Here is a 14,487-nt window from a genome sequence, read left to right as displayed (position 1 = left end):
GGGGGGCGGTGAGGAGGGGAGAGACCCATGGCTCCACCCATGCCTAAGTCTTGATCAGTCAGGAAGGGATCCTATCCAGTAGCATCTCAGTGACATTATGATCATCAAAATGCCTCCGTTTCACAACACATCACATGGGTTTACAGTGACTAACTCTGGGACCGAAGGAGCTCAGCCACTCCTCAGAGCTGTTTAATTTAACTCCTGATCGTCTTAGGTACATCGATCTGTTGTGAGGAAAAACGAAACTTAACACGTGCTACCGGGGTGGAAAAGTCAGCGCCAAAGGATGGTTATCTATCGGTCAGGGAAAGATAGATACGCAACTCTGCACAGAAGCTGGCCTCAGACGCCTCTCTCCAAACCTAGTCTGGTTTCCCTGAAACGGTACTTACTTTTAGAATATCATCCAAATGCTTGACTTCTTGGTTCAGATCCTGAAACTCCTTATACTGCTCCTTGTGGGGCTCCAGCGCAAGGAAAAGCCCGCTGAAGGCGTCCTCCAAGCTTCCGTCCAGGAAGGATCGACAGCCTTCGGATTCTCCGCTGACCGAGCCCTCGGAGAGCAGCCTGTCCGCGGCCGCGGGCGCCTCGGCCGAGGTCAGCCTCTTCACCAGCTGCTTCGTGAGGTTTCCTTCAAAAGTGTCCAGTTCGACCGGCTTGAGCTCGGACGCCTCGTCGGACTCCCGCAGGAGCGCCTCGGCCACCTCCTTCTCCAGGAACAGGCGCTCTGGCCCGGCACCTGCCGCCGCTCGGCGCTCCGGGGGGCTCCTGGGCCCGGCTGGGGGCTCCTCCGGGGGCGGCTTGGCCTCCCGGCCCTCTCGCGAGGAGTTTCTGGAAGATGCTGAGCCGGAGTCTTCCGTGCCCTCGCTGTGGGAGGACGGGCTGCTGGGGCTCAGCTCTGCGGGGGTGATGGTGATTTCGGGGTTTGCTGCACCTGCGCTGGAGAGAGAGCCCGCTGGGTCCGGGCTGAGGGCGCAGTCCTCGTTGGGCAGGTCACCGAAGCTGAGAGACAGTGGCGTTTTCTCCTCAGCGGCCTTGCCATTTTCAAAGACATCATCGGGTAGATTAGACTGTGGATAAAAGGCGTCTCGTTATTATTTAAAAAATTTTTAATGTTTATTTATTTTTGAGAGAAAGAGTCAGGGAGTGAGCAGGGGAGGGGCAGAGAGAGAGGGAGACAGAATCCGAAGCAGGCTCCAGGCTCTGAGCTGTCGGCACAGAGCCTGACGCGGGGCTCGAACTCGTGAACCGTGTGTGAGATCATGACCTGAGCCGAAGTCAGACGCTGAACCGACTGAGCCACCCAGGAGCCCTGACACCATTATTTTTAAATACAAATTATATGCTTGGTGTGGTTTGTGTGCAGACAAGATACCAGATCGTTAAAATAAACAACCGACACTTTCATGATATTAATGTTTCATTTGTTGATTGTGTGTATGTGTGTGTGTGTGTGTGTGTGGCTGTGTGTGTGTGTGGTTATGTGTGTGGTTGTGCATGTGTGTGTGGTTGTGTGTGTGGTAGTATGTGTGCATGTTTGTGGTTTGTGTTGTGTGTGGTTATGTGTGGTTGTATGTGTGTGTGTGGGTGTGGCAGTGTGTGAATGTGTGTGTGGTTGTGTGTATGTGTGTGGTTTGTGTGTGCGGCTGTGTGTGTGTGGCTGTGTATTTGTATGTGGCTGTATGTGTGTGGCTGTATGTGTGTGTGGTTGTGTGTGTGGTGGTATGTGTGTGGTTGTGTGTGTGTGGTTGTGTGGTTTGTGTGTGTGTGGTTGTGTATTGTATGTGGCTGTACGTGTGTGGTTGTATGTGTGTGTGGTTGTGTGTATGTGTGATTTGCATGTGGTGTGTGTTTGTGTGGTTGTGTGTGTGAGTGGTTGTGTGTACGTGTGACTTATGTGTGGTTGTATGTGTGTGGTTGTGTGTGTGTGGTTGTGAGTGTGGTTGTGCGTGTGTGTGTGGTAGTATATGTGTATGTTTGTGGATTGTGTTGTGTGTGGTTATATGTGTGTGTGTGTGTGTGTGGCAGTGTGTGAATGTGTGTGTGGCTGTGTGTATGTGTGTGGTTGTATATGTGTGGTTGTGTATTTGTGTGTGGTTGTATGTGTGTGTGGTTTGTGTGTGCGGCTGTGTGTGTGTGTGGTTGTGTATTTGTATGTGGCTGTATGTGTGTGGTTGTATGTGTATGTGATTGTGTGTGTGGTGGTATGTGTGTGGTTGTAGTGTGTGTGGTTGTGTGTATGTGTGGTTGTGTATGTTTGGTTGTATGTGCGTGTGCGTGGTTGTGTGTATGTGTCACTTGTGTGTGGTTGTATGTGTGTATGTTTTGTGGTTTGTGTGTGTGTGGTTATGTGTGGTTGTATGTGTATGTGTGTGTGGTTGTGTGTATGTGTGTGGTTGTGTGTGTGTGATTGTATATGTGTGGTTGTGTGTGTGTGGTTGTGTATTTGTGTGTGGTTGTGTGTGTGGTTGTGTGGTTTGTGTGTGTGTGTTTGTGTATTTGCATGTGGCTGTATGTGTGTGGTTGTGTGTGGTTGTGTGTGTGTGTGTGTGGTTGTGTGTGTGGTTGTATGTGCGTGTGCATGGTTGTGTGTGTGACTTGTGTGTGGTTGTATGTGTGTGTGGTTGTGTATATGTGTGATTTGCGTGTGGTTGTGTGTGTGTGTGTGGTTGTGCATGTGTGGTTGTGTGTATGTGTGACTTGTGTGTGGCTGTATGTGTGTGTGTATGTGTGGTTGTGTGTGTGTGTGTGTGGTTGTGTGTGGGTGTGGTTGTGTGTGCGTGGTTGTGTGTGTGACTTGTGTGTGGTTGTGTGTGTGGTTGTGTGTGTGGCTGTATGTGTGTGGTTATATGTGTGTGTAGTTGTGTGTATGTGTGATTTGCGTGTGGTTGTGTGTGTGTGTGTGGTTGTGTGTGTGTGGTTGTGCATGTGTGGTTGTATGTGTGTGCGCGTGGTTGTGTGTATGTGTGACTTGTGTGTGGTTGTATGTGTGTGTTTGTGTATGTGTGGTTGTGCGTGTGTGTGTGATTGTGTGTGGTTGTGTGTGTGTGTGGTTGTGTTGTGTGGCAAGAGAAAACAAAGCTCTTAGAAAGGACTTCCGGTGTTGAATCTAGGTGAAAGTTCATTATACTATTCTTGGGTTTAACATTTTCAAAAGAAAAGGTTGGGGGAGGGGAGACAACCGAGCTTGTTTCCTAAAACGCAGGATCTCACAATATTTGGCAGCTGTACTTATGAATAATGCTACCAATTTTGGGGGGGAGGCATTTATCTTAAAAGACTTTACAACATTCATGCTATTTCACTCACAAGACGGGATGCTTTGTTCTGCTTCAATTCTCATAGATTATTTTAAAAGAGTCTCTACCCACAAATCCAAGCCCTTGAAAATGTTCTATTAATTTGGTAACCATGCCACAAATAACTGAGGCCAGAAATACACTGGCATAGCTTCTGTAAAAACGGGAGACTAATAAACTTGAACATCTCCCGCGATTGCACAGCCAGAGCTGTGTCTAGAAACAGCGAGTCCTCTTGTCGAACCCACCCGGGCTGGGTCAAGTACACTCTGTGATCCATGAAGCAGAGCTCAGAAGGGGGAGAGGTTCCAAATATCCAGGTAACCAAGATAATTACTTTATGCGGGCATTAAAATGATTTCTAAGTCAGTTTTCCCTACGTTGCGGTCCGTGCAGGGTCTCGGTACCAAATACTGCTCCGTGGAAAAAGTTTTCTGGGTATTTGAGACCAGCTCTTTCAAAATGGATAATTTCTCCTGGGTTCTGGATTTGATATTCTAGGTAGATGGTAAGTACCACGCTCATGCCTAATTACATATAAAGCAAGGAATTACCATCATAGTTCTGGGAAACAAAACGTTCCAGCCAGTGAAATGGGAGCGGACGGAAAGGGAGCCCCTGTCCTCCCCAGCCATGTCTCTGGTCCCCTCGCTGCTGGGCTGGGGCCGCCAGATCCCAGCACGTGCAGTCAGTTCAACCCAAACTTTCTATTCTCATCTGGTTAACCACAGGGTGAGCTGTGTCACTGGGGCACTCCAGGAACCTCTGCAGCTCAGTTTTGCCTCTAAAGAACGTTTTCTTCCGTGAATGGTCCCCGAGCGTGCTGCTCAGGGTCCTGGGGGTGCAGGGGTGGGAGTGGGCGGAGTTCTGGGAACCCCCCCAGGAGCCGTGAAGCAGCGGGTGGGCCCCGTGGGCTCTGGGGCTTGTCTCCTTGGTGTCCTCTGCCCTCTCTCTGCCCCCCCACCCCCGCACCTTACCCCTCTAGGAGAGACAAAGGGGGAGCTTCTGGTAGGATTGGAAAAGGGCTACCCCCTGGACTTCCTCTGAGGGGATCCCTCAGGCATCTCACAGAACCCCCGGGGCCCTGGCCGCACTGGGGGACGAGGGAGGGACTGGCTGAGGCAGGGGGTTGCTCCATCAGGACTCTTGCGGAAATTCCGAAGTCCTCACCAGCCGTTTCTCTCGGGCCTCATGTTCCCAAACCCAACGCGCACCTACACGAGTGGCCAAGGTTGAGTTAGACGAAGCCGAGGTGCTCTGCTCAAGGGGACTCCCGGTGTGCCAAGGGGAGCCTATAAACGGGCACACGACAGTACGAGCGCGTGTGCGATAACTGAGGCGTGACACAACAAGGCAGGACCCCCGCACGGGGATGGCTGCCGCCTGGGGAACAGGGGGTCCCAGAGCTCAGCCCTACAGGATGGGGAGGCGGAGGCGAGGAGGAGGGAGTGCATTCGAGAAGGAACGTTGTGTGCGCAAAGATGGCAGCTTGCGGAGGGTGTGGTGGGGTTGGAGAACGGTGGGGAGGTCAAGGGGCTCAGGCAGAGGACGAAGAGTGGTCAATGGTAGGCGTGGAAAGCCGGGCTGAGGAACAGCCGCTCTGAGGCGTCTGCCTTTATCCAAAAGGCTATAAGAAACCATCAAACTCTTGTTTAAATTATGCTATTAAGATCTCTACCAACTCCCTCCACAACTTCAAGCAGGCGAACGTGGATATACACGTGATATCCGTGGTTACGTATACAATTGTATCTGCTGTATCGTTTTTGGGTCCATGTGTTCAGGCACATTTTCCTTACACCATCTTTCCATTTCCCTCGGAAACTCCACTACTTTAGTCTGGTCCTTGTCACCTGGGATTTGTAATTGAACGAATTAGATGCAATTATTATGATCATTAACCAGAAAACTTTTTAGTCCTTTCCTTTCTGGACATTCAAAGATGACTCCCCCCCCCCCCCCCAAAGATGACTTCTATATGTTCGTAAAGAGCAGAATATTCCACGTACACACGTACATGTGTGTGTACGTGTGTCCTCTCTTGTGACCTAACGTCTACCACATACAGTGTAGGTCACCTGTTGCATTCCTGGCTACAAATGAAAGAGTTTCTTTTGCTAAGGCAGCAAAAATTAACAAACACTACGATAAACTAAGGCTAAGAACCTCTTTAAATAAAAAAGGCTCTCGTAAAATTGGTATGCATCCTTTTGACCTCCTGGAATGCCAGTTTTTGAGGTTACTCAAATGCTAAGTGCATCTGAATGCCAAAAGGCCTAACGACTGTTACCGGTGATAAACTAGTTGGACTCAGGAAGGAACATCTTTGACCGCAAGTGTAATTGTATTTTTAAAAGATGAAGATCTTGTTACCATGGATATCTTTGCCCCAGCGGAGAAAAACCACAGCACAAAAGCGGGGCTCGCCAAAGACAGGGACAACCACCTGGCGGACAGAGGCGCATGCGTGACCCAATTTCCCGCCCCAGGGACAGGACGGCTGTAACCGTTGCCCCGTGAGCACGACAGAGAAGCGGGAAAAACAGACAGACCACAGCACACGTGCCACCAGCCCCCACGGCAAGCACTTCCCAGCGGGCAGGCCACCCGCACTCACATAAAACTCTAGCCCGGCCTTGGGTCTCAGCCGGAGGGAGGGCAGGTCACTGAGGGAGCGGCTGCAGTGCAGCTTGGCCAAGAAAGTGTCCTGCAAGGCACTCAAGACAGACAGCCGCCGCGGCTTGTCTGCCGGAGGGCGCAGCCACCGCTTGGGAAGTCAAAGCAAGACGCGCAGTTAGCGGAAAGCATTGGTTACCGTGTCTCGTTAGCTTTCGAGCCCGCGTTTCTGATTAGAACTAGGAGGCCGCTGTGACACCCCTCACTCTAAAAGGCCGAGCTCAGAGAGTCTTCAGAAAAGTCTGCGTGTTGTCAGTGCGATCAGTAAAGGGGGGTGAGGGGAGAGGAAAGACGGCAGGGGGCGGCTACCACAGCCATGTGCAGATGGCCAAGGGCATCTTGGAGCATTATCAGGAGTTACCGAGAACCCCTAATGCCGTGTCAAGCGTTTCAAATCCTGGGTGCAAGCCCCACCTCGGGTTCAACGCGCCTCCTCCCCAGATCACCGTGAACTTACGAAAAAGGAGTGGTCCTTCAGGGTGGGCGTCTCCGGCGTCCCCTGGCTGTACATGGACATTCTCCTCTGCAGGGCTGCGGCCTTGCTCCCGGCGCCCGAGGATGGGGCCATGTCCTCCACGTCAAAGGGGCTGCAACACAACAGGTCCCCGTGAACACACGTTTGTTAGGTCGCCTCTAACCCCTGGACTGCAGGCCGAGAAGACACCTCATTATACTAAAGTAAACTCAAAAAAGTGGGAACTGGGCTGGCCGGGCGGGCGATAAACCAAGAGAAAACAAAGTGGAGCAGAAGACTGAGTCCAGACCCCTCCAGGGGCCAAGGTTATCATCATGGCATTACGTGCAATTCACCTATACACCCAGCCATTAGATAAATCTGTTTCTTGGTTAATGTTAGACATGGAAACCTATTAATGCTTGTCCAGTACAAGATGTCAGTCTGTAAAGATTCTTTGAGCTTTATGTTGGCAATACAGGAGAGTAACGTGATTGTTCTAAAGAAAACGAACGTAGACTCCTGTTCGTTTCTGTCAACACAGAGCCTGTTGCGTGCGGGACAGTCTGTCCACTGTCACCCTGTTTATCATCATGCCATCTGGTTTGTCCAGCGAGACAAACGATCTTGCCTTTGCCACACGGATGACTACAGCTGACGTGGAGGGAGGCCAGGCAAAAGGTGCCCACAGGGGTTCATGGACAAGACAACGGGGTCTTTGCTGCTTCCATACCTCACCCTCTACGTCGGAAAGAGGACCCTGGATATCGGTGCCCCGTACGTCACGCTTGCATGGAAATATACCAGTGTCAAATGTCGTGGGCAACCAGGGTTTAATGGCTGACGACCTTTCTCATGAGGTGACTTCAGAAAACCACCTTTAAGTTCACTGCTCTGACGAAAGGTATCTCTTGCTCTCTGGCAATTTTCTATTTCAGTTGAGTGTGAAAGATACCGAGAAGTTTCCCAGAGCAGCATAGGGCACACGAGATAAAGAGGGACAGGCAAGGAAGACATTATAGAGAGAATCGGGATTTTTTCCAAGGGTGAAATATCTCCTTTGGACAGTTATTTTTCTTCCAAATTAGCTTAAGAGCTGTATTTCTGTTTGTTTTTTTAAATTTTTTAATGTTTACTTATTTTTGAGAGACAGAGAGAGGCAGAGCACGAGTGGGAGAGGGGCAGAGAGAGAGAGAGGGAGACACAGAATCCCGAAGCAGGCTCCAGGCTCCGAGCTGTCAGCACAGAGCCCGACGCGGGGCTCGAACGCGTGAACCGCGAAATCATGACGTGAGCCACCCAGGCGCCCCAGAGCTATGTTTCTTCATATACATTGAAAGGTTGAGAAGGAGGGGCGCCTGGGTGGCGCAGTCGGTTAAGCGTCCGACTTCAGCCAGGTCACGATCTCGCGGTCCGTGAGTTCGAGCCCCACGTCGGGCTCTGGGCTGATGGCTCAGAGCCTGGAGCCTGTTTCCGATTCTGTGTCTCCCTCTCTCTCTGACCCTCCCCCGTTCATGCTCTCTCTCTGTCCCAAAAATAAATAAACGTTGAAAAAAAAAATTTTTTAAAAAGAAAGGTTGAGAAGGAGGGAAGGCAGCAGAATAAACAATTTTCAAGCAGGAAGTAGGAAAGGGGCAGACTGGTAAGACAGAGGCTTCTCCAGCTTATGGAGCTGACAATGTGCAAACGTCACCTGCTGAGCCGGCCGAGCAGAGCTTCGGGCCCGCGAGGTTCTGACACAGGTCTCGGTGGGACCCGAGAGTCTCCTTCTGTGACAAGCCCCCCTGGGGATGCCGATGGTCCCCGTGCCACCCTCTGAACAGCTCTGGTCTGCAGCACGTATTTGTGACGTGGCAAAACCGAAAAGGACCACTTACTACCAGGTGATCTCCAGGCTCAGTTTGATGGTGCCAAGGTCATTGATGTCAACCGCCACCACCTGAGGTCGGGCGGCAAACAGCTCTTTGGTCTCGCAGGTCACACTGCCGACCAGGAGGTGAGTGGCGAGCCCTTTGAGTTCCGTGACCTGGTGAGAGAGGGACAGGGACGGCCTTACGTCGGTGGGGGAGGGGGGTGCCGGACAAAGGCCCGGGACGCCTTCCCCTGTTCTGCTTGGCCCGCTCTGGGCGAGAGCCGCGGTCTTCACGGCAGACTCGGGGTGCAGAGGGGAGTCTGCAAGGTGGAGGGGCCGCGGGCGGAAGTCACGAACAAAGGTCCCCACCGACGGGGTCACCCATCCGTGCACCAGGATATGACAATGACGATACTGAACCTTGATGGAAATGAATCCGACGATCAGGGGCAGGAACACGACCTCCTCTCCGTCCCAGCTCTGCTTGCCGTTGGCTTCTATTCTGCCTTTCAGTTTCCACCTCTGTCGGCCGTACTTCATGAAAATCTGGGGAGAAGACAGCAAACCTCGGGTTCCAGGGGCCTCGCCCGACTTGCCACCCACACTCCAAGATACACAGCAAGAGAATAAGTCAGCTGCTGCTCCCCCCTCTTCCGTCCTCCTCCCCCGCCCCCTTCTTGTGGGTCTTTCCAATTCCCTGGGGTCTGGGCGGAGGGGCAGATGGCGAGTGGGGAAGAGGCTTTTAAGAGGGAGCAAGGTCTGCTCCGCCGGGCAGAGGGGGTGGGGGGCCCTCTTTGTAAAAGGTCAACCCGTGTCTCCTTGTTACCACAGTCACGGTGACCAGATCCTTCTCCTGGGAGAATACAATGCTTCAGTACATTAGCCGTTGGACCCCCCAGCTCCGTGAGCGGGAGGAGAAACCATCAGCTAAAATCTACTCAGCAGCCAGAAGCACGAAAAAACACCTCCTCCTCCTCCTGGATGAGGGAGGCAGAACTGGACAAAGATTTTGAAATCTGACAGACCCCAGGGAGAGGGTCTCCACTCTCTTTGCTCAGACAGCTTTACCGTTTAGGGGAAGATACCCTTCCCTCACACCCGCCCCAAGGATGGTCATAGAGGGTTTTGGAGAAGACAGTTAGATGATTCAATTAGGGAAGTTCTCTTTTAAAGAGGGGAAAAGAGAAAAGCCTTCTTTACTTTCTGGAGTGTATCTTTATAAAGAAAGGTCTAGATACTAGTGTTCTTTAGTCCGTGATATTTACGAGCACTCATGATCCCGGACTGGCTCTTGCATCAGGAGAAAAGGCTGCCTTCAAGTACAATATTAGGACTGGGGAAAATACGAATATGGACCGTATGGCAAATGCCAATGTTAAGTTAGCTGCGTTGAGAGTTGCACGATCCTGATAGGAAAGCATGTTCTTCCATTTTGGGGAAAATAATTATGGGGCAAAAGGTCACTATGCCTGTGCTTTGGTCTAAAATGGTTCAGCAAAATAACGATCATAGTAGTAATAATAAGGCAAACGTGACGTTATGTTAAAAATTGGTGTCTGCAAAAATAGATCTACCCTATGACCCAGCAATAGCACTGCTAGGAATTTACCCAAGGGATACAGGAGTGCTGATGCATAGGGGCACTTGTACCCCAATGTTTATAGCAGCACTCTCAACAATAGCCAAATTATGGAAAAAGCCTAAATGTCCATCAACTGAAGAATGGATAAAGAAGTTGTGGTTTATATACACAATACAATACTACTTGGCAATGAGAAAGAATGAAATATGGCCCTTTGTAGCAACGTGGATGGAACTGGAGAGTGTGATGCTAAGTGAAATAAGCCATACAGAGAAAGACAGATACCATATGGTTTCACTCTTATGTGGATCCTGAGAAACTTAACGGAAACCCATGGGGGAGGGGAAAGGAAAAACAAGTTAGAGAGGGAGGGAGCCAAACCATAAGAGACTCTTAAAAACTGAGAACAAACTGAGGGTTGATGGGGGTGGGAGGGAGGGGACGGTGGGTGATGGGCATTGAGGAGGGCACCTGTTGGGATGAGCACTGGGTGTCGTATGGAAACCAATTTGACAATAAATTTCATATTAAAAAAAATTGGTGTCTGGATGAAGAGTATGTGGGGGTCTTCACCTCCAAACGTTCTCACTGGGGCTGCATTTTTCCCCCAAATAAACAAATGTAAAAGGAAAAAAAAAGGGCAATGTAAGAAACCAAATAATGGCAGCTGACTCCTGTCCCTCAAATCCCCAATTCCAGCAGGCAGATGGACACGATACTTACTTCATACTGATCTCCAGGACAGAGGCGAGCAAAACCAGCCAGACCTGTAAGCATGCAACAGAGACATGAGGTGCGGCATAGACTCCCCTTCACAAACCCACACTGGAACGTTAATAAACCAGAAGCGTCAGACCTTTGTGAAAGCTCATGGAATAGTTTTGAGGGACCACCCGAGGGGATGAGGGGACAGCTGAGAATCCCATCTATCACCGCCGCAGAGAACATTCCTGGCTGGGTTAACCAAAGATGGTGCTTTCTGGGGCAAAGAAGGCTGCTCGACAGGGACTAGAACCCTATGAACCTTTGGCCAATTAGAAGTCCACCCAGCTTCCAGGACTGGAGAATTAGGGTCAGAGAGATACATTCATTTATTTACCCAAAATATTCCCATGAAAATAAACTGCTGTCTTGTTTTTCCTTCTGTCCCAAAGATTGGTGATTTCTGATAAGTGCCTCTCACTTGGGTGAAGACTCCGTGGGCTTAGTCTGTCCCCCCTGCCTCTCCCCAGTTCACTCATTCCTGCGTTTTCCTATTCCTATCTACCCAGCATAATGATAATAGAGAGATAATTATGATAACGACAACTAGACGGCATAATGCACCATCTAGTGTGTTATGAGATCACTTAAAACGGATTATCATCTATACAAAGGCAGTAATTAAGAAAACGAAAACAACCAACCAGATGACAACAACCCACTCTCCCCATGTGGAGAGGGGGCTTCCCTTCGATCATGCCATCAGCACGTCCTCCCCCGGCTGGATCTGCTCAACCTGAGATCCAGCCCTATCTCTGATGTAGCAGCAAGAACAAATCATGTCAGGCCACTGTCGTGGGACATCTCAGGGACCCTGAATTTAATCAGTCTCTTTCTTTCTGTAGATATTCATTGAGACTCCGTGTGGGGGGATCTGTGCATTGGGGTAATGATCTGGAAATTAAGAGAGAGGTCACCGATACCCGGAAAATAGAATAAAATGTGATTAAAGTCCACAGGGGTGAAACAGACAAAGACCCGAGGCAGTAAGAGGGGTTAAAGCAGAAGGTGACTTCTATTTTATTTACCAGGGAGCCTACTCTAGGTATCAACTCCAATTTCATCACCTCTAAAAGGGTGGGGAGGTCACAATCTCCACCTCAGAGAGCTATTTGTAAAGACAATCGATGGCCTCTGGTCCATAGTATGTGCCTAATGCATAGTAATGATTATATATTCAGGAATGGGGTCATACTATTCATTCATTCATTCATTCATTCATTCACTTATTTATTTATAGTTTATTTATTTATTTTGAGAGAGAGAGAGAGCTTGAGCGCACAAGCAGGGGAGGGGCAGGCAGAGAGGAGAGACAGAATCCCAAGTAGGCTTTGTGCCATCAGTGCAGAGCCCGATGTGGGGCTTGAACTCCTACAAATCGTGAGATCATGACCTGAGCCAAAACCAGGAGTTGGAAGGTCACCCGACTGAGCCACCCAGGCGCCCCAGGTCATACTATCTATTGAGCATGTGCCAGACATGGTTCATTTAAAAGATGTTATCTATATGAAAAGGTAGCAAATCGATGCACATCAGACAGGGGGACAGCAATGGAGAGATAGTAAAAGGAGATGTTTTTCTATATTTTGAATTTTTGTAAGAATGTGTTACTTAGGTGTAATTCAACAAGAAACTCTATCTCATTTAATGCAGGCTAGTTTCTTGGAGGAAGGTAGTATTTGAACAACAGAATTTCACCACAGGCAAATGAGGGCATGGGTAAGCGGGCACTTCTGGGCAAAGGGGTGGCCTGTATTCACGCATCAATATTTCCGGAACGCCTACTGCGTGTCAAGCACAAATATAGTCGTGGGGAGGGGGAGACGCACATCACACGTGCACAATAAATGTAGGGACTAAACTCATCAATAGGGGCTTATCAGTAATCCTGGCTCTGCTTCCATGCCAACCACAAAGCAAAGTCTCTTACCCTAATAGGGACCCGAAGACACAGTTTTAATGAAGGAATGAAACAAATTTAATAAGAATGGGCAATTTTATTTTCTCATTTTCTAATGAAAAGCACCAATATCATTTTATGAAAAAAACCCTCCAGTTCAGAATTCACTACAAATGCTTACACACAATGGAATACTACAGAGCCATAAAATAAGGACGAGATCTTGCCATTTGTGACAACATGGATGGACCTGGAGGGCATGAGGCTAAGTGAAATCGGTCAGGCTGAGGAAGGCAAATACGGTATGATTCCATTTATATGTGGAATCTAAAAACAAAACCAACAAAATAAACGAGAAGCAGAAGCAGACCCATAACTACAGAGAACAAACTGATGGGTTCCAGAGGGGAGGCAGGTGGGGGGATGGGCCAAGTGGGTGAAGGGGAGAGTGCGAGGTACAGGCTTCCAGTTATGGAATAAGTCAATGGGATATAAAGCACAGCGTAGGGAATATAGTCAATGGTATTGTAACAGTGTTGTATAGGGAAGAACGGTACCTACAGTCACGGTGGACACAGCAGAACATATAAACCTGTGGAATCACTACATTGTACACCTGAAACTAATATAATATTGAGTGTCAACTATACTTCAATTAAAAAAAATTCAGTACAAATGTTTAGCTATCTTTAACAAGCTGTTATTAATTATTATGTATGAATTATGTTACGATAATTAATATAAATATTAAAAATAGTGGTCTCTGGTAAGGTGGGATTAAGAGGAAAATTAAACGTTTGGCATTCAGAAGTGATTTTTATTGGATTTGTTTTCAAATATCATGTGTTTATAAGAAAAAAGACACAAAAAAGATCACGTATGTTGGTTGGCGGGCAGCATATATGCGGAGAACAGGCTGTTTGGATATTCATGACAATTTTTACAAAGTTTAGCACTGGATAGAGCGATGACATTATGACTTAAAAATTTTGGGTATATTTGCCAATGTTAAAAAAAAAATTAGAAGGTACCATTTAAAAAATTTAAAACTGATTTGAGAAGAACAATCCTGCTCTTTTCGTAGAGGCAGCCAGAGAGGAGATAATTTTGAACGGCTGGTATGAGAGCGGCCCTGGGACTCTCAGCTGCCTTGGCACACAGGGCGTCCATACGGCCAACGGACCCCTTGGTGGCCCAGTCTCCTCCAGCTGCTGTTTACGACCTTTGAGTTCCTAATTGTTTTTATGTGAGGGTATGTATGGTTTTACCCGTGTAAATTTGACCGCGATGGTATCACACAGTGTATCTTGCCTTCTTTGAATAGCCCCGTTAAGCTGTGAGACTGGAATGAATGACCGCCTCTCCCCGGTCCGAGAGGCACGGCCACAGTTAAGAGGATAGGGAAGGTCCATTTAGGCTTAAAAAAGGCACCCGCTGTTACCACTGTCTGTCAGTAGATGGCAGCAACTCACCACCTCCTTCTACCTCCTTCCCCACGAGCCAGGCCACTTAGGACTTTGCCAATAAGTAGAACATAACAAGCCACTTTAAAAGATTTACTGAAATAAGAGCAGAATTTAAAAAGTCAATTTTCCCTAGTCATTTTCTGGAGGATTAGTCTTTTTTTTTTTTTAATACTTCGGGGAAAAAAGCACAATTGACTGGTTTTTACAAATCAGAATAGGGCAGATGTGCTGATTCTAAGAAAATCCAAAGTGCCCTTTAAAACCTGTGCAAATTAGTGCAGGTTTCATCCGCTGCAGGCTTACCTGTGCAAATACAACAGAAGCCTGGTTAAAAAACAAAAAACCCAAACTAACAAGGTATGTAAAGGGAAAAATCCTTTGAAGGTTTTTTTTCCCCCCTTTCAAAATTACCGGGAATTTCTTATCTGAGGAACTTATCTAATGGGAGAAAGGTACTTGGTAGGGATGTTTTTGCGCTTATGAGCCCACGTTA

At 48.6% G+C, this 14,487-nt stretch overlaps 1 protein-coding gene across 9 annotated transcripts in view; it reads right to left on the bottom strand.

Moving 5' to 3' along the window:
- The window catches only part of RIPOR2 (RHO family interacting cell polarization regulator 2), a 232,700-nt gene that overhangs the window by 30,951 nt on the left and 187,262 nt on the right, over positions 1-14,487 (bottom strand). For 6 of the 9 annotated variants that reach the window (XM_045497204.1, XM_045497206.1, XM_045497207.1 and 3 more), the window contains exons 9-14: positions 10,590-10,633; positions 8,705-8,830; positions 8,310-8,458; positions 6,436-6,565; positions 5,920-6,069; positions 396-1,073 (exon numbers count right to left, since the gene is read on the bottom strand). In XM_045497204.1, the coding sequence (XP_045353160.1) occupies positions 396-1,073; positions 5,920-6,069; positions 6,436-6,565; positions 8,310-8,458; positions 8,705-8,830; positions 10,590-10,633 (1,277 nt within the window). Of the gene's footprint in view, positions 1-386; positions 1,074-5,919; positions 6,070-6,435; positions 6,566-8,309; positions 8,459-8,704; positions 8,831-10,589; positions 10,634-14,487 lie in introns of all 9 variants that reach the window. The other 3 variants (XM_045497208.1, XM_045497210.1, XM_045497212.1) reach the window with 2 other exon arrangements.

The sequence above is a fragment of the Leopardus geoffroyi genome, chromosome B2 (genome assembly GCF_018350155.1).
Source record: "Leopardus geoffroyi isolate Oge1 chromosome B2, O.geoffroyi_Oge1_pat1.0, whole genome shotgun sequence".
NCBI classification, from domain to species: domain Eukaryota; kingdom Metazoa; phylum Chordata; class Mammalia; order Carnivora; family Felidae; genus Leopardus; species Leopardus geoffroyi.
The sequence above is the reverse complement of the archived record's forward strand: the minus strand, read 5'-3'. Positions and strand labels throughout refer to the sequence as shown.